The sequence below is a fragment of the Rhinolophus sinicus genome, linkage group LG05, assembly GCF_036562045.2.
Source record: "Rhinolophus sinicus isolate RSC01 linkage group LG05, ASM3656204v1, whole genome shotgun sequence".
NCBI classification, from domain to species: domain Eukaryota; kingdom Metazoa; phylum Chordata; class Mammalia; order Chiroptera; family Rhinolophidae; genus Rhinolophus; species Rhinolophus sinicus.
The window spans coordinates 131,920,255-131,944,066 of record NC_133755.1 but is presented as its reverse complement, the minus strand read 5'-3'; the positions used below and the strand labels follow the sequence as shown (position 1 = coordinate 131,944,066).

Genomic DNA, 23,812 nt, shown 5'->3' with positions numbered 1-23,812 from the left:
GTGTAATATTTCTGTTTAAATAATCAGTAAATTATAAATTTAGTACTGTGGAGAGTGCAACATGAAAACAGACCTTTTTACTTAACTGTTGCATGCTTTTTCAAGTTAGTAAAGTGATTATTGAAATAATGATATGTAATGTTTTAAGCTAAATGCTTATAATCATTTAGGCTAGAAATTGTACGATGACAGAAAAGTTTATGTGATAGAAGCAAAGGCCAATAATGCTAATAAAGATCACAGAAATATAAACTCCATCCTTTATTCACAGAAAAGTGTCAGAATACATTATCTCTCAAATTTTTGTTACCTAAAAAATAATTCACATTTATTTTTATTATTTAACAATGTCTTGTAAATTGTATGTCTCAAATGTAGTAATATCTTACTTTTATAAGTACTTGAAATATTTTAAGTAACTTTAGAATCTCAGTTGAAATATTAACAAAGACTACTTGGTAGAAATCAGTGATGTTGTATCATTAACAAAAATAGATGCATTTTAGTATTTGTGTTTGCTGCATAGAGCCAAGTATTTTAATGATTGAGACTTTACTATTGTTGAATATAATATTTTAATTAGTATTCTCTATATTTAAAAGTTGTCTCTTTTTAAAAATAAATAAATAAACAAAAGTTATCACACCATAATACCTGAGGAAAACAATTTTAGGGATTTTTAAATTTTAGGTTAGCCCCAGATATTGTAAGTATAAAAGTGTTAATATTGAGTAAATTTTATGTCAGTTCAATTACTTAAATTGAATTTTGCAAGTCAATAAAAACATCGGTCAGTACATTAGAAAAGAATTATATTAAGAAGAAATATCATTGGAAGTTTTTTAACTTATGCTGCTAAAAATGTGTTAATTTTTAGCAAGTCAGATTATGAATAATATTTTAGCGTAGTCATCAGATAATTTGTTATAGTCCTGGAGACATGGTTTTAGGTAATTTTTTTTGCAATTTATTTTTTAAATGTTTAAGAAATATTTTCCCTAATTGTACTTTATCTGAATATGAGCCACAAATTAGTCTAAAAATTTTTCCAAAAGACTTAAATAAACATTAGAAGGAATATTAGCCCATTAAAATATATCTTATAAATACATAAAACAGTGACTAAAATAAATATAAAAAGAACCTATAATTTTGAAGGAAAGTTTTTATTATTAATGGTTTTAAATGTTATTTGTACTTGTATCAAATTTATTCATGAAGGCATAAAATGGTAAAGTTGGCATTCCAGTTATATTTATAAGGAATGGTTTGTGGTAATCAGTAGCAACATCCATGAGATTTCTTTGTTTCAAATGGCCTGATAAATTTATGGATAAAAATGGAGTTTTTAACTTTGTGTTTTTTATGATATTTTTGTAATGTTTTACTTCTGTAATTTTGATTGCATAAAGAGTAGCCTGCTCTTGCTCTATAAATGGTGCTATTTATTCAGTGTTCTAGGCACACTTTCACTAGTTTTTTCAATTTAGAAATAACTTTATCAATTGTATATTTATCCAAACACCTGAAAAATCTGTTGGAAAATGTATAGACTTATCAAGCCAAATACAGTAGTAGTATCCACAGGGGATATCGTTCCAAGAACCCCAGAGAATGCCTGAAAGCACAAATAGTACCGGAGCACACATACTATTTATCCCTATATATATACACACCTATGATAAAGTTTAAATTATAAGTTAGGCACAGCAAGAGATTAACAACTAAAAATAGGACAATTATAACAATATACTGTAATAAAAGTTATGTGAATGTGGTCATTCTTTTCAGGGGATTTTTGCTGAAGTTTTTGTACAGGTTCAGTGCTTTCTGGCACAACACATTGCCATCAATTGGATCTCATTTTCATATCTGCCACCCACATATTTAATGCCTTTTTTTTTTAAGGAGGGCACAGCTCAGAGTGGCCCATTTGGGGATCGAACCAACAAACTTGGTGTTATTAGCACCGTGTTCTAACCAACTGAGCTAACTGATCACCCCTTAATGCCTTTTTTTTATCTTACCTAAGCACTTATCACATACTATAGTTGTAATTTTTGCAGTTGCAACTGTAGAACTAGCACATTTTTTTTCTTTTTCACAATTTTAAGATGCCAAATTCATACTTATCATAGATCTTAGCAACCTCAGCATATGATTTTTTTCTTTCCTAAATAAGTCAAGAACTTTCACCTTTTCACTTAAAGGCGGCACTTTACAGCTTCTCTTTGGAATATCTAAATTGCCAGCATCACTACTCCTGTGCTTTGGGGCCATTATTAAGTAAAATGAGGGTTACTTGAACAAAAGCACTGCAGTGCCACCGTGGTCCATCTGATAACCAAGATGGCTCTTAAGTGATTAATGGGCAGGTAGTGTGTACAGCATGGATAATGGGATGATTCATGTCCCGGTGACACTTAGCAGGATGGTGCGAGATCTCATAACGCTACTTAGAATGGCACACAATTTAAAACTTCTAAATTGTTGATTCCTGGAATTTTCCATCTAATATTATCAGACTGCTGTTGACCATGGGTAACTGAAACCTCGGAAAGCAAAACTATGGATACAGGGGGGCCTATTGTATAAAGTAAGGACTTATATTGTAAAAAGTTTGGTTGATAAACTTCATTGGTTGGGGAAAAATGAAAGACAAAATATATTGTTAATACAGTTGACCCTTGAACAATGTGGGAGTTAGGGGGACAAGCCCCACACAGTCGAAAATCCATGTATAACTTTTGACTCCCCAAAAGCTCAACTCCTAATAGCCTACTGTTGACCAGAAGCCTTACCTATAACACAGTCAGTTAACACATAATTTGTATATTGTATGTATTATATACTGTATTCTTACAATAAATTATGCTAGAGAAAAGGAAATGTTTTTTAAAAATCATAAGGAAGAGAAAATACATTTACAGTACTTATTGAAAACAAATCCACATGTAAGTGGATCCACGCCCTTCAAACCCATGTGGTTCATGGATCAACTATAATTTGTGATGGTTTTAGGGATCTGTATCTTTTATGGGGCTTTGAATGTCCAGAATTTTTATTTTCATCTCTAAAACAGAATACATTATTCTAATTAAGTACTTCTTAGTCATTTGTCAGGATAAAATATTTTCTGATGGTTTCTAATGCTGGTTTTTCACTTTGATATATGCCGAGTTAGATAAAAGTTTGTGCATTTTGTGTAAATTAATGACAGCACTGGTTTCAATACTTATTCTTCTGTTGTTCATTGATAAATATTGCTTTGTTTTGGTCTATGTCAAGAACTTTTCCGGAAAAGTCAATAATTTCTCTACAGACTAAAATTTAAAGTAACCATTTCTTTTTTATGAAAATTAAAATCTTCAGGATATAATTATGATTTACAGTTATTTTCCCAAATAGCCTGTTATTATTCCTTACTCAGTGGAGACTCTCATATTTGATTATACCTAGCCATTTGTGCTGACTTCTCTTTCTAACAAAAATATATCCTGCCATGATTTCAGAACTGCTTTGTGTATTTTAAAATAATTGTATAGTATACTAACCCCAAATCTTTCCTTTTGAAAAAAGAAAAAAAATTACTATACTTGACAGATTGTGGTTTCCTTTAGGCCTCTACCATTTGAGATTATAATATTTTCTTCCCAAGCTATGCATATCCCCTTCCTAGTCCTATACAGATGTAAAACCTTGGTGCTGGGATTTCAGTGATGAGTCTCTTCTCTAAGGCCACTTTCCACTCCTGTTCCTTGATTTGGATGGAGGTAGGGCATGTAAATTCTCCATACTGACTGGGGTACAGGGTTGACACAGCAGGAATTAGAGATCTGACGTGACTGTGGAGCAGTCTTTCACCTTTTGGATCTATTCCCAGACACAGATGTCTAGTGATTTTCACGATTTGCCAAGAACCTCTCGGAGTCACAGAGAGGAGCAGTCAGGTGAATTGCGTGTCATTAGGCTTTTACTTGGAAAACATAAAGAGCTGAACCAATGTGTTTTCTCTGTATAGGAGCTTACTTAGACTGCTGTATTGTCAGCCTGATGATGTCCCTTCTCATCTTTAGGATGACATTTGCTCCTTAAGCATTATGGGAACAGTAATTGATAAAATCTCCCAAAAGAACTCATCTACTACCCAATTCAATAGTTCTTTCAGTTTTCTAAAGTAATTGAGGATGGGCTTTTACATAAAGAAGAGAATTATATATTTATATATAATACGTTCCTCACCCTTTCTAATCTAGTGCATAAGTTCAGTTTGCTATAGGTATTTAAACTGAAGTAATGTCAGTTTTAACACTGGAAAGTTAGGATCTTTTTAATGTGATCCTGAATTTTAGCTGCTTATCTTACATATTTTAATGTGTTGTCATCAGTGTCAACAAACTTTACTATGGGGATTTTGGTCTATAAAATGGAAGTGGTATTCACAATCGCTTTATTTCTTTGAATTGCTGTAAATGTAATTGTTGTGGGGTTTTTTTTGAAATTCTGAAAAGAATGATGTGAAATTAAAGCAATAATTTTAATAGAAAATATCTCGAACTCTTGCTTATTTTCTAGCTACTACAATTTGAGTGATGTGAGCCATGATTCTGTGAACAAGTTTTTGTCCTATCTGATTGAGAAGTCCCTGGTTGAATTGGAACATTCCTACTGTATTGATATTGGAGAGGTATGACTCAGTCACATGCATTTTAATTGAAAAGATAGATTGTCCAGCTTTTTAACAGTAGAACTTTGGCTTCTAATGATAACCAAAAAGTTTAACAAAGTTATTGCAATAATAACTTCAGTATGAATTTTTAATTTTCTAACTGTATGCACTTCTATTGTACTTTTTTATGTCATTTTATCTTTCATTTGAAATAGGATAATCGGAGCATTGAACCTCTGACATATGGCCGAATTGCCTCTTATTACTATTTGAAGCACCAAACAGTTAAAATGTTCAAGGAGCGTTTGAAGCCTGAATGCAGTACCGAAGAGTTGCTTTCAATTCTGAGTGTGAGTTTCATGACATTATTGCACTGTTTTTTAATATAAAGAGATTATATTTTACATATTCCATACTTTCTCTTTAAATTTGGGTCTTAAATTGTTGCCACCCAGTTCCTCTTGAAATTTAACAGAAACTATTTATGAAGTCCTTTCATCTGTCAAACAAAATCACTAGAGCAAGGTATCTGGACCAACTTCCCCATTGATAAAATGACCACATAATTTATCATCCAAACTTGGATCCTTCTGAGAATGAAACGGGGCACTATTAATATTTAAGCCAGGATAATAGGTATAAACTGGGCTATCCTTGGCAGCCAGGTGACCACCCCATCCTTCAATGTAATAATCTCTATGAATTATAATTGAAAGCCTTTCTTATTGCTTCTTTAGGATAATTCTTCTTGAATCCACGGTGTTACTGAATTTTCTTTACACAAGGATCCACATGATTAGTTCTCTTCGAGTTAATGCCAGGAAAGCTGTTTAACTCTCTATTGCCTCCCCTTCTAAAAAAAAAATATAATCAGATTTATCCCATGGTAAAAAACCTAGACCGTGTTCATTTTTACTTTTTTGCCAAGAAGCGAAGAATTAAATTTAATATTGAAGTTAAAATTACTATTAGGAGTATCTTTTCCATCTCCTTTTCTGCATACTATATATGCCTTATTTTTTTTGTCTTTGTTTAGTTTAAGTATAATAATTTACTACAAATCTTTTTTGGCACATTAGTCAGGATATATATTACAAGTAATACTGTATGTTATCTTACCCCTCAGGGTGTTGGTGCTTTTTTAAAAAATTCAGAACCATTGGACTAGTCTTTAAGGTCTTTCCCTCATAAATTCACTGGTTTTAAGGTAGTTAACTTACTTATTAGCTTTTTTCCTAATCTCTCCTATTGCTTTATCGTTCTTAATAGGCTTCAAAATCCCATTCATAGTTTTTCACTTTTTCACTGTTTTCCCTTTGAGAAACTAGTGTGTACATTTTGTGTGCAGCATAGGGCCAAGTACATTTGTAGCAAGTCAGAAAATATTTATTAATGAATTGATGGATGGATCCTATATTAATCGGTTTTCTATTATTTGCTTTATAGAAAAGAGTAGAGAATTAAAGTATATGAGGCAGCTATTGAAAAAATGATTTTTTTTTGGTAAAATTAAAAACTCATTTCTGAGGTAAAGTATAAAAAAAATACAAACATTATTTTAGATTCCTAAGAATGAGGTTTTTATTATTTCCCAGTTTAGATTCATAAAAACAAGAATTTATCTGGGGGAAAGACAATAAAATACATGGTTAATTAATTTGGGCAAGCATCTTACACTAGTATCTGTTAAATTTAAGACTATAATTTTCTTTCAAATTTACCTACCTTGACATATTTACCAAATCAAATTTTTAAAAGTACTGTCTACCTTGGGAACTCGTACAATAATAGCTAATGCCTTTGAGCACTTTTCATGTGCCAGGTGCTAGTCTAGGATCTTTACACTGTGTGGGTTCTTAACACTGTACTGTGTTGCCTCTCATGTCACACACACGCACACAGACACATAAACTGGGGTGAAGGATACTGAGGTGGGGGTACAAAGTATGTGGTGTTAAGACTAGATGTACGTTGTTTGTAAAGGATGTTTATGAAAACCATATGTCTATTACATTCTCTATCCTCCTTAACCCCACTAGAAAAGCCCAAAAATATATACAGTACCAAAGCAATTAAGTTATTATTTTCTTCCAGCCTGTTTCTTTCCAGCAATACACTGCCAAAAACAAGTTATGCTGATCTCACGGTATATTTATATTAAAACAAAATCAACTCTTTTATGACTAACTAAACAAAACAAATCATCTGTAAGTATATGTAAGATAAACTCAAAAGTGTATTTGTATAGGTGTTGTACTCATTTATAATTTCTGTAGCAATAATGATGTAATCTTTTTTGTGGTGTTTAGTCCAAGAAACCCTCCCCATCTGCCAGATAGTGTCTAAGTCCGTAATATCTCAGTGAGACTTCTTTTTGAATGAAGATACTGGGCCATTAGAACTGTAGGGCTCACCTTGACAAGATCTGCAGGTACCACTGTTTGTTCTTTTCTTGTCTTAGGGATTATTCTCTATTCACTAGAGAACATATCTATACTAACAAAGAAACATTCAATAAGAAAGCAAGATTGTGTTTGAAATAATCACAGAACAATTTCTAGTAATCATTCTTATTCTTTCATTGAGAAGAATTTTGAAATGTTTTCTGTGACCACACCAAAGATTCTGAAATAACTCACATAGCCTCATTATTTTCTCTACTCTCACCTCCAAAAATGCATATTAATCTCCTTGTGGTTTTGAAACAAAGAGAAAGAAGCTGTAGAGGAGACCGGCACTATAGAGAACAGGATCATAAACACAACAGAGCAAAGAAAATGGTTTTGAACACTTCAGTATTATTACTTACTTACTATCAGCATCTCCCTTTACCAAGATACAGCCATTGATGTTTCTAAAGCCATTTGAAAACTTTTTCATTTTTTAAATTTATTTTTAAGAGTAATTTTTAGTGTTCCTGGGAAGATCACAACTAAGTTTCTATTCTCTTCAGTATTACTTTGAACTTACTATAATGTTTTTATCAGTTTAATTTTGGCAGTGAATGAAGTTTTTTTTGGTTATTTCTTAGGCTACATATTGTATTTACCTTTTCCGTTTTGTTTTCTTTGGTATTAATGATAGTGTTGAAGTTATGTTTTTTATGATCATTTAGGTCCTTTGGATATGTTGTAATGTGATTATTGCTTATTGCTGGCACAGATAAAACAAACTGGAAGCTAGCCATAGAATGAATAAAGAATATTAAGACATCGATTCAACAAATATTTAAAAATACGTAAACCTATTATTTCTTTTCTGTTGACATAAAAACAGTTTCAAGTATGATCTCTAGATTTTATATATTCATCACTGATCATCGGTACCTTTTTTTCACACCTTTTCTTTTTTTAGAGAAGATATGTATTTAGAATCTCATACTTGGACATAGAGTTGTTTTTCCTTTATTTAACTGAATTGAAATGTTTGCTCTTTATCATTTTGTATATTACTATCAACTTTTCTGAAATAAGAATTAGAATTTATTTTTCAGTAGGGATAAAATTTTATTTCTTTTATAATATTTACTAGAAAAGACATTTTCTTTCAAAAATAAAATAGAAAGTGTTTAATTAGGCTATTTCATAGTATGCTTCCTTTCACAGTATTTTTAACATGGCATGCTTTCCTTTTCCACAGTGCTTCATAGCAGAAGGTTGTCAGGTTTGATTAAAAATTCCTTACATTAGGTACATTTATATCCTGTCTCCTGAATTCTACCCTTTCTATTCTTTTCCTCTATCATTAGGATGGTTGGGGTCAGCCTGGTATTTTGCAGAATGGTATTCTATTGATAATATAACCCTTCTAACCAAAGGATGGAGGCAACAGGAAATTTCTGAGTTTAAAGATGAAAACTAGACTCTTTCAAGTAGTAAGGACCTATGCTAAATGAAACTGTCTTAAGAAATATCTTAAGCATATAAGGAAGCATGCATAAATTAGATGTTTTATCCTTAATATGTTACTCTACATCTATCCATATTAAATTCCATCAGTCACATTTCTACTCACAGACCACATACTTATTCATCCAACAAAATATTTTTTGCCTCAAATATGTGAGGTTCTTTCTAGGGACAGGAGATAGTATAGTCAACATTACTGACAAACTGTGTGTCTGTGTGTGTGTGTGTGTGTGTGTGTGTGTGTGTGTGTGTGTGTGTAATACATAGATACACTGTGGGCTATGGTAATAAACTATGAAACACACCTGGGTGTTGTTACTGACTGAGGTCACCAGCTCAGTATGATGCTCTAAGAATGGCAGCAGGATGTGCCCATCATCAAAAAGAGTCTCTAAAAACAAAATAAGTTATAGTATTCTGTCCTTCATATTAATCTTCCCTATGCAGGAGATTTGCTATATACATTTCTTCTGGCCCCCCATCAAAAGAACATCGTGGAGAACATTTGAGTGAGTCCAAGTGAACTACTCAAATGATAGAAGATAGGTGAATAGGGCATTTCAGTCTAGAAAAGCAAAGGCTTTGAATCAGAGTAACTGAAATTCAAATCATGAACTGTATGAATGGAGCCCCTCTTTAGATCTTGAACAGAGTAATTTTTTCAATTAGTTGGAAGTTCCAGCTGATCCTGCAAATAATAAACTCGGAGAATTTATTACTTCAATTGATGGGTATAATATGGGTCAAAAATATATAGATTTAAAAGGGCTGGAATGAATTTATTAATGGTAGAACTACTAAAGAACTAAAAGAAAAGATGGAATTGTGCCTGTTATGTGTGGTGTGATAGATGATGGTCATTCCGTTACAGACCAGGAAAGGCACGGATTAGGATTAGGCCATTGTGACATTTACATGTTGTTGTTTTCTCTTGGCCCACTAGATACTTGAAATATTTTTATCCTTCAGAATATTGTGGGGGAGGGAGATATTTGTATTTTCAAATGTGGCACTCTGTTATACTTTAAGGTACTAATTTCTTGTTGATTATATGTAAATCTTTCAGTCAACACTGAAAAAGAAAATACACTTTCTTTCAGTCAACACTGAAAAAGAAAAAGCCCACCAACATGTTTTTCTCAAATAATACCTCTTTTGAAACTTCTGTTTTCACTTTCTCCTTTTTTCCCTAAGAAATTGATATGTTATTGGCTTACATTTTTAGACGCCATTGCCTTTAAATAATAGTAAAATACTGTATTCTAGGTGTAAAGCCAAAGATTGTATTGAGACTATTTCTCTTCACTAATGTTATTCTATATAGTAACCCATTTATTTAACTCTTGTCTTTCCAATACATCCATTAAATAATAATAACCACTACCTTTTATTGAGCACCTACTACATGCCGGGCATTTTGCATACAGTATTTATAATCATCAAACAACCTTTTATGGTGAATGTTAATACACAGAAAATGAAACTGAAGTTTAATGAGATAATTAAGTTTTTCCAGGTTCTATAGAAAGTAGCTCTTTAGAACTCTTTTTCCTATACCTTTCTTTCTCTCCTAGACATATTTTATCCCTGTCCTATGATTTAATTCAAACTGTAAAAAACAAAAACAAAAAACTTAAATCATTGAAATGTAAGGGTATATACTTTTAAAAAGTCAATTAAGAAGCAGAGTTCCTTTTAAAATTGTGTGACCTTGTAACTAAGAATTATAGGTATTAAATGCAGATGTTAATTACTGGTAAAACTATGGTTTCAACCTTCCTTATTTGAAAACATGTATTTTAAGTTTTAAACAATATGCTATTTGGAAAGCTTAGATATTTTATAAGAACTCTTGCCAAGTTTTTTTAACACCGTGAATTAATAAGCTTCATAATTAAGGCAGCTGCTTCACACTTCTATTTTTAACCAGTGACATTACATCTGTCTTGCTCCATTGATGCCCTCGTCCTACTTATTGAAGCATTTAGCAGTTTTGGCAACAGGGATTACATGGCATGGAATAAGTAGTCTAATTAGATATAAGTGAAAATCCTGAGGGAAAAGGACATTTAAAAAGTAATTTGAAGAATCTCTTAATGATGTTGGCACTGAAAGCCCAAATCTCGTGTAGAAAGTGCCTGTCGTCATGGCAAACAGGGATCGTGATTTGATATGTTCAGTGGACAGTTGGAGAAATGAAAAGATTTAAAAATTAGGGAATATTTATTTGAACAAATTTTTCAGAAGATGCTTAATATTAATAGCTTTAAAAGAAAGCAAAATATGCCCAAATGTATTCTGTCTTAGAGTCTTTTTTTTTGAATTTTTTAAAAATATACTTAGTTGTTATGGTTCTTGTGACTACACAGGGATAAGAGATTATATATTAAATATTAAATTTGAAAAATTATGAAATTCTTATTTTTCCACAAAGCCTTGGGTATTGACTAGAAGTATGGGTTTTATGTGTTAATATAAAATAGATATATAATATAAAATAGAACCATTCCAAATTTAGAAAAGTACCAGAGCAGTAAAATTTTTATATATCAATAAATTTCCAAGTTTGGCGGTTCTCTGTAGAGCTTTCTTTAAAAGTACACTGATTCTTTGCTCTGCCCACAAGTAGACATTTTCAGTAATATAGCATTTTTAATGCTTGAATTTTGTCCTGTATGGGGCACAGCTACAAATCTTTTGGTAGAAAATTCAAATGTGTCTTTAACATGAGATTGAAAAAATAAGCAAGAATTTATTTTTAAAGAGAGAAATTTAAAATGAAATAAAGAAAAGTGGACAAGCAGATATGAATAGTATTGGTAGGGGACCCAGCATGTAAAATTTAAGAGTTCATTAAAGGAAAAATGAAAGGAAGGAAAGGTTAACTGAGTAACAGTGAACACCACCAACCTCATGGCCTTGCATTTCCAAGTAACCTCCTGACAATTGCAGGATCCCATCTGCTGCTCTTTATCTTCCTAGTGGGGAAACCTAATGGGCTATCTTCCAGGGTTCCTGAGAAGAGCCTGCCTTCCCCTCAGGCTGGGAGCTGCCTGGCATCTTTTGGAGAGGCACAGATGGCAAAATGTCTTGAAAAAAAGTATCTTTCTATGTCTCTTGGTCTCTTTTCCTTGAGATCTTCCCTATTCTTTATTATTTCCTAGCTTTTTCCTAGCTTTCTGCACTTGCAGGCTTTCCTCAGCACAGCGAAAACTGAAATATTTTCCTGGTAAAAGGCTTGTCTCAGATGTGTGTGTTGTGATTTAGTAGATTACCCTAAAGATTTTTAAACTGATTATGTTCTGATGAGCATAAAATATGTTTGTGATGTTACCTGAAATTTGTCCTGTTTTAAATTATCATGTTTTTGTTTGTTTGTTTGCTTTTTAATTACTTTTGGCTTCCTAAACTGTTCCACAAAATTACAACTGTCAATTACTAGGATTCTGAAGGTTGGCAATTAAATAGGGCTGTTAATTAAGAAATGAGTTTAGATACCAAAGTATGAATAGCCTTGATACTTCTTTCATTATCACCTAATTTAACTTTCTCATTTTTTCAAAGAACAAAGACTCAGTCTTGCCCAGGATGACATAATCAGTATGGAACAATAATATAAAAAGTCAGCTCCCAACAGGGAAAGGGCAGAGTTGAAATAAGAATTCATATCTACTAGCAACCATTTAAATGCCCTTCTCTTTTTTTTCCCTTTGCTATTTTGTACTTTTCTTTTTCCTTTTCTTGCATCTTATTTTGCCCTTTTATTAAAACTTACAAAGCAAGATACATTAAAAGGATACACCATTAACCTTCTCAGCCTAAGCTGTATATAAAAAATACTTTTGGCTGGTCAACATTTATTACGATTTGCTAAATGTTCTATCCGAAAGATAGAGGAAATACCAAAGAATTAGAAGACAGACCCATATCTTTTAAGGAGATTTATACTAGAGTCCAAGAGCATAATAAAAACAAAGGAATAGGCTTGTGCTGAATATGTTTGTATCTTCTGTTTTTGCTGCGTAATGCAAGTTTACCTGTGATGGGAAGTGCTTACTCATACTTGTGGCATTCAAGGCGAAAGAGTTGCTTCCATTGTTCTCTCCAAAAGTCTGAGTTTCTAGCCTGGCCTATGGGCAGGATTGGATCACCAAGCTCCTGGGGATCATATAAGAGCATTTACATAGGGAGACTCTAGTTAGACAGTTTTAAATGCAAATATAATCTTGGATGGTTTCATATAAATTAAGTTTTATTTCTAAAACTCCAGGGGTGTTTGCTTTTCAGGGAACACTATCATGAATCATTTGACAAAGAAAATCATTATTAATTTGATTTTGAAAATATTTTTGCTTATCATTGGTAGTAACTCTGCTTAACTTAATGATATCATAACTATTTAGAATTGTCAGTACACATACAATTACATTGGGGAAATAAAAATGTAATGAAAATAACACTGAAGATTATCTTGCTGGGAATAAAATCTCTTTCTAACCATTTGTCACTTCATTCTGCTTTGAGTAAGCAGAACATTGTTTAGACTTTTTAAATAAATGGAAAATGAATGAAAACTTTAACATTGGATAAAACATTTTAAAATATAATTTTCATATGCTAGAAATTGATTTCTGCTCAAAATGTTTCTAATTTCATCCCAATGAAGTTTAACTACTCTAAAATCATTCGGGTCTCATTGGGCCAGCAGGTGGAGCAGTTCAAAAATCAATGCTAGCTCCTGCCTCAATCAATAATGGTGATCAGAAGTGTTCCAAAAGGTTCGTGGTTCCTGTCCTAAATATCTTCCCAATATGAATAATGCCAAAACATTGTTTAAACTAAATATACCATCATGACTTTTATTCTCACACAGCAGCCAAGTAGGAAAATAATTGTGATCACTCTCAATACTTAAAGCCAACTGAATGTTTTCAGTATCATTTCTGTGGAATAGAGCAAAAGAAAAATTACACATCTTAATATCCTTCCCAAACCCCCGCATAGTATAAACAGAGACCTACAATATTACATTCTTTTGGAAACATGGAATTTTAAAAGGAAAAAAATATTCATAGAAATAGTCCATGGGGCTGAGGGACATATAGCCTTTTAGGTTAACTAGCATGGCAGGCTTTCTCTTTATGTAGTAATGAAGAGAAACACAATAGAATCACTCTTCCATTAGAACAGTCCTTTGCTCATTTACAGTACTCAGTAAACGTTAGCTATCATTATAGTAATTAATAATATTTATTGAGCACATTCTGTATTCCAGGCATGGTATACAGCAGCAGACTAGGCTGATGAAGTTCCAGCACTCCTGGACCTTATATTCACAGTGGGGTTGGTAAACAAACAAGTAAACAAACATGTGACATAATATCAAGTGGATATAAGTGAGATTTAAAAACAAAAATAAGACAAGAGTCTAGAGGTAACTAGAGGAGGGAGGATGCATGATATTTGAACAGAAAACGGAGTGACGTGAAGGAGCCAGTCATGAGAAAGCCATGCGGAAGAAATTCTAGGCAGGAGGAAGAGTAAATGCAGCGGCCGTGAAGCAGGAGCTATTTGTCAGGTTCAAGGGCTGTTGGGAAAGCCGGTGGCTAGAGTGGAATAAGCACTGGGGGGGGGGGGGGGGGGGGGCATGGTAGGCAGTGGCTCGGTCATCTACAGCCTTCCTTGCAAGGAGTCTAGATTTTTATCCTGTCTTCAGAGAAGTCATTGGAGGGATTTCATTCAAAAGAGTGGTGTGATGTTTTTCACTATGAAAAGACCACTCTGGCTTCTTAGTAGAGAAATGATTGTTGCAGGAAGAATAGATGAGAGAAAATGACTTAGAATGGTCAAAAGTTGAAATGATGAATTGTGGTTGGATTCAGGATGTTTTGAAGGTAGAACCAACAGGAGTTGATGGATTATAACTATACAAGGAAATAAAGATGTCTAGGTTTTTGAGAGAGAATATCATTTATTGAGGTGAAGAAGACTGAGTACAGAGCAGGGTCTGTGTTTGTTTTCGTGAAGACTGGTGATGGGCATATGGATGGTATCTAAAGTTTCTGAGTCACGGAGTTGGTTGAGATTATCTGGGCAGTGAGTATTGACTGACAGAGGTCTGAACATTGAACTCTGGGAGCTCTAGCATGTTGTGGTTGTGGGGAGAAGGAGTAGAAGGTGGCTCAGCAAAGGAAAGCGAGAGTGAGGGATGTTAAGTGAGAAGGAAAACTTTCAGGAGAGTGCACTGTCCTGCAAGCCAAGGGGAAAAGAGTATCTCTAGATGAGGATGGTGATTCATTGAGTAAAGACTTGATATGGACTGGATGACAGCTAAGATTAATCATTCAAGTTAAGATGGAGATCTTAGATGTCTTTAATGAGTATTTTCAATGGAGTGAGAGGACTCAAGAAAGAATGAGTTTTAAGAAAGTAGACAGCAAATACAGCTAATTCTTACATGGAGCTGGGGAGCGGGGATGACATGAAATCAGTTTCCTTTTTTTCTTTTTTAAAGATGTTATAGCATGTTTGTTTGCTGATAGAAATGATCCTATAGAGAGGGGAAAATGTGATGACATAGGAAAGAACAAAGTTCTTAAGAAAACAAAAGGGAAATGGGAAACAATGCTTCAGTGGAAGAATTGGCCTTTGGTAGAAGTAAAGACAATTTATCCATCGTAACAGGAGAAAAGATAGGGTTTTGGAGTATAGATGCAAGGAGGTTGGTATTGGGTGGTAGGATAATGAGGAACTTCCCTTCTGTGTGCTTTAATCTTTTCGTTAACTAAGAAGCAAGGTCGTCAGCTGGAACGGAAGAGGTGGGGCAAGACCTGTAAATGTGAGGAAAGACCATTAATAGATGAGGTGGACAGTGTGGTAGAATGAATATAGTATTTGCATTTAGGAAACATGGGTTCAAATCTCAGCGTGGACGTTTAATCCCTTTATATGAGTGGCAAGTAATTTAATCTCTCTAAGCCTCAGTTTCCTCATTCATTCAATATTGTACAGTCGTACCTGCCATACTTATTATCACAGGATTAGTGTGGAGATCTTAAAAGGTAGAAGATATGTGTTTGGACATGTCTGTCCTTGACCTAGATAGATTTTCATTTTGTGTTGTTTTCATTTATTATTCGTGTTTTGCTTTTATTTTGTATTCAAGACTGCCTTACTCTAGATACCTTTACATTTTTTAGGGTTTCAGAACACTTAGTCTCTCTTTGTGAGAAGAGCTAGCTTTATTGGACTCATTAGGAAACTTTGTTTCATTATTAATATTGGGAGGAATAAAGAAGATTACAGAGTCTTCTTCCCTTTGGTCCCAAGTGCAGCTTTGTCCTTATCCTAGCATGTGTCCCTTAGTGAGTTTTATTTTGGTTTGGTTTGGTTTGATTTTCAAAGAATATATGGTAAATTCATGTGCGACGTCTTGTTATCCAGGGCCACAGTGTCATTTTCTGAGTTTTCTCTCTTACGTTGTTCTGCCGCTACTCCCTGTTCTCTGTTTCATTCTCCCAGGTTAATATTTTACTAGAGGCCCTGGTTCTGGGTTGTAGCATACCATAGGGGAGTGACAAAGTCTATAAAAGTAATGATCCCCCATTGCCACATCAGTGTACCTCCAAATAAAAAAGCACTGCGATTCCTTAATGAGACATTACCCCGGCTTCCAGACCAATGTCTGTGCTCCGAAGAGTGCTCATCTATTTATAGGTAGTTGTTAAAAACCACTTAGTAATTAGAAGAAATCATAAAGCAATTATGATTCGTAATAGTGATTATGGCCGAGTGATTACTCCTTCACTAAGATGCTTTGCAAATGTATTAGCACTTCTTTGAATTAGGAACTTGGGCTTGAAATCTGTGAGGAAGCTATATTAGTATGAAAAATGTTCTTTCTTTTGGGACTATGCAAAAGCTGTAAAATAGCCAGAAAGCCATTGGGAACCTGGCTGAGAGAAAAATCAGGCAAATCAAATTGGCCATTTTATTAGGCATATATTCATCTGGAAAATATCTCTTCATTCAATTGCAGATAAAGCTCTAGTCAATTTAATCTAATTCATTAGTAATACCAACTCCAAGTTGGGCTGTGCTATTTAGTAGTTTCTCTTCCTGAATAATTAGGCGGATATTACATTATTTAAAATAATACCTGGTGGGGTGTGGGACGACATATGTAAAGTCTAGGTATTTGTAAAAATAGGTTTTCAAAAGTCAACATTTTTGAAATACAAATAGACAAAGCATTCATTCATTTTAACTCCTAATGAGAAAATAAATGTCCATTCTTTCTATTATTCTGTACTTTTCTAATCTCTTCCTTCCTCTACTTCAGTTTCCTCTTTGGCTCTCTCACTGGATACAGTTTCTCTTGCTTGCCCTTCATTTTCTCTTATTTGGAGGCGTATCTGTTCTATACCTACTGCTATCCTACAGATATTCTTAAATACACATCTTCAACAGTCGAGCACGTATTTATTTAGCACCTACTGTGTTAGATGCAAGAGGATTGATAACTGAGATATGATCCCTGCCTTCAAGAAGGGAAAGGCCTATGTCTAAAAAGTAATTACAGTTTTATATTAACTGTTTTAAAAGTGTAAGTTGTACCAGTGTGTCTAGAGTATGCTAAAAGTCTAGTTATTAAGAACATGGGCTTTGGAGTTACACAATCTCCACCATTTTTAACTATGTGACCTTGGGTTAGTCACTTAATCTCTCCAAACTCCTCTATAAAACAGAGAGGAAGATTAAATAAAATAATGTGTGTAGAACCTCAATACATTACCTACCATTTTATAGTCATTCATGTTGCTAGTTTTCATTAATAATAATGTTGTAATAGTTTAGCAATTTTTAGTAGTTGATGTATTATATTTTTTATAAATCATATTGACATAGGACAAATATCATTATCCATTTCTATTAAAAAAAAAATCTCAGGATAAATTCAAGTTCCTTAGCACACCACATGAGATTTACTGAGTCTGGCTGCAGTAAAGGTTGGAGTGAGAATAGCCTCCATCTGTAACTACTCTGCCCCTTTGCTCCTCCATGGAGCTAGTGCTATTCCATATGTCAGGAATGTCTCCTTCCCCACATCAGCCAGGACAATTTTCACACATTGCTGAGACCTGTCTGATTTATCTGTGTGAAGCACTAATCAAATAAAAAAGAAAACATCATAAAATTTTTTATTAAAGGGCAGTTATTCAACAAATGTTGGGTAAATTGCATAACATTTTGGAAAAATACTCAAGTTAGATTCTAATTCCATAGCATATAGCAGAATAAATTTCAGTCAGATTAAACGTTAAAGCCAAGAGTAGTGCTAAAATTTTTAAAAGGGAGAGGGGAAGAAACACAAAAAGGATAAAGGAATTGAAGAAATTGAGAAAGGAAATGAATAGATTTGCCTACATAATATAAAACATGCATGTCTCTATACATAAAATTTTAAAGCATTAATAGTTGTCAAAATTATGATAGATAAAAGGATAATATATTTTATTTTTTTAATTAAAAAACCTCCAATTGTAAAATGAAAACACGGCATTAAATAACAACATACAGAAGAAGAATGAATTCATTTTTAACAAATATTTTTAAAACTCACCCATGTAAGTGATCAAGGAAATATGAATTGAAATAAAAAATAGTATTCTGTTTAGCATATTAAATTGTTGGAAATTAAAAAGGATAATACTCGGTGGTGAGAGTGCTGTGAGTTGTGACATTCCTAGACACTGCTAAACAATCTTCATTAATCCAACCTTTCTAGAAAGAAATGTGATAATATCTTTGAAAGTTTAAATTAAAAAAAGCTTTATAAAATGTCTGTTCCTGGTCTTGAAATTCCATTTCTAGGAATCTATCTGAAAGGAAAAAAGTGTGTTAAGATAGTATGTATACACAGATGTTCATTACAATGTTATTTATAATAGCAAAGAAAACCTGGGAATATTTTCTAATAAGACCAATGTCTCTTTAAGAATAAGTCATTTGTAATCACTTGAATGTAAACTTAAGTTTTTGAAAGCGAGTCAGTGGAAAAAGTATTTTTGTTTTGTTTTCACATAGCCCTAATTTGCGGATTCTAGTATTGAGATATTTAGGTTTGCGTTGTCAAACAGTAGAGGATCACTTACTTCCTGAATAGTTTTGAAAACCTCTTTCAAGAAAAAGATATAACTAGTCATTAATAATTCTTAGCAAACTATACTCTTCCCACTGTGAGAAGCACTAAAGAGAATGCTTTTATTCTGAGTCACTATACATATGGCAGAAGCCTAGAAGAATTTCCTCTCCAGTGATGCATTATAAGCTGAATATCTTTTGGTTTCTCAATCCAAAGAAATGGATGTACCCTGTTTCCATGCTTACATGTATTCTGAAAATTTTGTTGTTACTACCAAATAAAATACATAGATATGGTCTTTATTAGAGTAGTATTATTCACACCACCTGTATTTTGTTTTAACTTACATTCTCCTAAAAAAGGATTCCACTTATTTTACAAACAATGTTTTCCAGCAGACCATCCGATAGAATATAAACATGTCTCAGAAATTTGATTATGTCAGAAAGTCACAACTCACTTTACTTAAAAAAAAATCTGGGAGGTAAGAGGGATTTCCAAATGTCATTATCCTCAGATACATAAAATTTTACACATTCTTATGTTCTATTCATTATTTTGTGTATGATTCCGAAGACTAATACAGTTTGGCAGAAGCACTATAATCTCAGTTTTAAAGTGTTTCCATTGGTAATGGAGAATTCTTCTGTTATACTTGCTTCAACTATTAGATGTAGGTCTTCCATGCCATCTCTGTAGGTATTTTCTGTTATTTATTAAATAGTGTCAGCAGGTTTGTAAGACAAATGCCAAACAGGTGTCATCTTCTACTGAGAGATAAACTGTCCTGAGAAACCAGTGACTGAGCTAGTAACGTATTACTTTGCTGGTCTGAAAACACAGAAAGGATTGCACCTTGAACTACACAAGAGTGACATGGATAATACTGGAATAGAATTTAAAAGCAGGGTGATCTTTTTATTATTATTATTGACTGGAAATATGATGTGATAAATATTTAACATATTTTATAATAAAATTTCGGAATATATATCATAGGTAGATTTCAGGATTCAAAAAACTTTAATGCTATAAAACACTCTTAGAACTGTGCTGTAAAATTTTTTCTTTGGTCATTCAGGAGACCCATAAAGGTCTTTCAGAGTCCTGATGCTATCATTAGCAACATCACTCATCATTACATTATAGGTATATTAAAGTGCTAGAGCGCTCATTAATAAAGAGTTGATAGAGTTCTGATAAACTTAATTTTGCCATTTGTAGACCAAAAGCAATGGTTCTTTCCTTTTTGGAGAAGGCACAAGTCCACAGATATCTAGTACATCAATGTTTCAGTAAAATAAAGCCAAGTGAAATTAAAGGCTCCAGTTCCTCTGTGTAACACTTGGTTAGAAACTCATCGAAGAGTCTTATTTTTCAAAACAAGTAGTTGGTTGCTACATTTGAGAATCTGGGAATGTGTATATGCCTGATGTGCTTTCATTTTGCACTCGAGAAGTTTAATTTCTAGTCAGAACTATATGAATACTAAACTTAAGAGCTATACTTTATAACCTCTAAACATGTACTTTGTTCTCCAATGTTTAGAGTACCAAGAAAATGCAAATTAAATTGAGGAATTAGGTTAATTTAGCTTATAGTGATTGCCTACTATTGAATAGATAGGTAGGTAGGTAGGTAGGTAGGTAGGTAGGTAGGTAGGTAGGTAGGTTGGTAGATAGATAGGGATAGAAATATATATTAATACATATATACATATATACGTATACATATACATATACATATATACATATACATATACATATACATATACATATACATATACATATACATATACATATACATATATATATATATATATATATATATATTCCAATAAGATGTTAGGGGTTTGGCTATGACTTTAGCCATAAGAATGCATGTTTGCTTTCTCTTGATTCACACAGAGCAGATGGATGCCTGACTGCCTGCTAATCCACAGCTGGAATGGTTTCAGCAGTTTCCACGTTGCCGGGTTAGAGTGGCTTTTCTAGTGGACTGAGAGGGCAGCGAAAGAGGGATATCATTATTCATCAGTATCCCAGTGGGAGCGCTGCCAGCAGAGATTAATTTTTTCTGTTATGCTTGTAAAACAAGCTCAGGTGGAGTCTCTAATCCTCAGGGCACGGGTGGCAGATCAAGGAAGATGCTACAAAGCTAGTTAATTTTCTGATTCTGGGGGAAACAGAAGCTCTGTTAGATGTATAAATACATGATTGCAAATTTAAGTAGCTCACATCCAAATGGGATCTTCCCAGACATCTGGTACTAAAAATCTCTATTTTTCTTTGTTATTTTTAAATATAGCTTCTTAAAAGTTTGCCCTGGAGCCAAAATATTAGTAACTGTAAATATGAGGAAGTAATTAATTTTATGAGTTAATAACAAAACATTTAATTTTTACAAACATGAACAAAAGCAAAATCTTTTGGCCTAAACAGACTCAAAGTTACATTCCCTAAAATACCTAATTAAGTACATTACCAGAAAAATATGGCATTAGTTAAATTATTGGCTGCGTTTTTTTATTGTATATCCAGTCTGTTTTTTAAAGTTTTTATTCTCGCAATTTATGATTTCCATGTGACACTTGTTTGCTCTGTCTTATTGTGTTATCTATCAGTGTATTTGTATTTTTAAGCAGTTAATATCGGTGTCAAAGTGAAGTTATGTGACTTTTTTAACGAACGTAGCAGAACTTATACATCCAATAATTATTGTCTTCTTAAGATTATTCATCTTTAGAAACTGTTGACTGTGTTTGTTACCAAAAAAAAAAAAATATATATATATATATATATATATATATATATATATATATATATATATATAAAATATATATAAAATAAATATATATTTATTTCTTCTAAGCCCATGTTACTTTTGATTATTTTTATTACAAAATATCATTCAAGAATGATACTTTTCTGTTTGGAAGTTTGCCTTTGTTTTGAAAAAATGACAGGATGTTATTTGAAACCAAGACAGAAGACTAAATTTGTTGATTGTCAGGCAATGTAATTTTTGGTTATAAAATTGGTTATGACTACATGATAATGTGTCATTCCTAAATGCATCTGACTGCAATGCCAAAAGAGAAACTTCAAAATGTTTTGTGATGCAAGGTGTCTTGAAATGAATTTAGAACCTCTTAAGGTGTTTATCTGTAATAGTGTGACATAAATATGTTCAGGGATATTTATTTAAAATCAGCCCTTCCTATGAAAGTAAGAACTGTGGAGAAAAGTTAATTTACTTTCATATTTAACAAAATTTGAACATTCTGTCTCAGCTATTTGCTAATTCTTAAAACAAAGGCTTAATCAAATTGATTTTGTTATGAATTTCTGAGGGGACACAATTTTCTAACAATTATGTATTGATATAATACTTTTTAATTTAGGGTTTAACTTTTTTTTTTAATTTATTGGGGTGACAATTGTTAGTAAAATTACATAGATTTCAGGTGTATAATTCTTTATTACATCATCTATAAATCCCATTGTATCTTCACCACCCAGAGTCAGTTCTCCTTCCATCACCATATATTTGATCCCCCTTACCCTCATCTGCCACCTCCCACCCCCCTTACCCTCTGGTAACCACTAAACTATTGTCTGTGTCTACGAGTTTTTGTTTCTCATTTGTTTGTCTTGTTATTTTGTTATTTTTGGTTTATATACCACATATCACTGAAATCATATGGTTCTGTGCTTTTTCTGTCTGACTTATTTCACTTAGCATTATACTCTCAAGATCCATCCATGTTGTCACAAATGTTCCTATATCATCTTTTCTTACTGTCTAATAGTATTCCATTGTGTATATATACCACAACTTCTTTATCAATTCATCTATCAAAGGACATTTTGGTAGTTTCCATGTCTTGGCTACCGTAAACAAAGCTGCAATGAACATTGCAGCACACGTGTCTTTATGTATAAATGTTTTAAGATTTTTTGGGTAGATACCCAGCAGAGGGATTGCTGGGTCATATGGTAATTCTATTTGTAATGTTTTGAGGAACCTCCACACTGCCTTCCATAACGGCTGCACCAGTCTGCATTCCCACCAACAGTGTATGAGGGTTCCTTTTTCTCCACAGCCTCTCCAACACTTGTTACTATTTGTCTTGTTGATGATAGCCATTCTGACTGGGGTGAGGTGATATCTCATTGTGGTTTTCATTTGCATTTCTCTGATGATTAGTGATGTTGAGCATTTTTTCGTATGTCTATTTGCCATTTGTATGTCCTCTTTGGAGAAATGTCTCTCCAGGTCCTCTGCCCATTTTTCAATTGGGTTGTTTGCTTTTTGTTGTTGAGTTACATGAGTTCCTTGTATATTTTGGATATTAGCCCCTTATCGGAGGCACTGTTTGCAAAAATCTTCTTAGGGTTTAACTTTTAGCACATAATCATAAAGAAAATAATTTTTTCCAAAAATACACTTATGGACATCATCAATTTTTCCAATCATCTATCTCAGTACTTTGATATTGAAATAATTTGCTTTTGAACAATTATACTATCATCATTCTTATTTTTCTTCTTCATTTGTTAATCAGCCTAACTCTGTCTTGTTCTCATTTGCCAATGGATTTGCATGTTATTCAGTTTCTCCAGCATCAGTGTCATTGATTTAATGAAATAATGCATCTTTCTCAAGATGTTTAGGTTGACTTTGCAATTTTTTAAATTTTGAATTATATTGTCGAATTGGTTTTATACAATTATGACAGAGTTGTTGACTGATGGCTAGAGAGAAGATAATGTTACATCAAGAGGAATGCTTGATGACTTTTTTTTTTTTTTTAAGATTTTATTGGAGAAGGGGAACAGGACTTTATTGGGGAACAGTGTGTCCTTCCAGGCCTTTTTTCCAAGTCAAGTTGTTGTCCTTTCAATCTTAGTTGTGGAGGGCACAGCTCGGCACCAGGTCCAGTTGCCGTTGCTAGTTGCAGGGGGCGCAGCCCACCATCCCTTGTGGGAGTCAAACCGGCAACCTTGTGGTTGAGAGGACACATTCCAAGTTACTGAGCCATCCGGGAGGCAGCTCAGCTCAAGATGCCGTGTTCAATCTTAGTTGCAG

At 33.2% G+C, this 23,812-nt stretch overlaps 1 protein-coding gene across 1 annotated transcript in view; it reads left to right on the top strand.

Moving 5' to 3' along the window:
* ASCC3 (activating signal cointegrator 1 complex subunit 3) overlaps window positions 1-23,812 on the top strand; it is a 300,957-nt gene that overhangs the window by 235,478 nt on the left and 41,667 nt on the right. Inside the window, exons 35-36 of the mRNA XM_019738872.2 lie at window positions 4,576-4,687; window positions 4,885-5,019. Of these exons, the coding sequence (XP_019594431.2) occupies window positions 4,576-4,687; window positions 4,885-5,019 (247 nt within the window). The remainder of the gene's footprint in view (window positions 1-4,575; window positions 4,688-4,884; window positions 5,020-23,812) is intronic.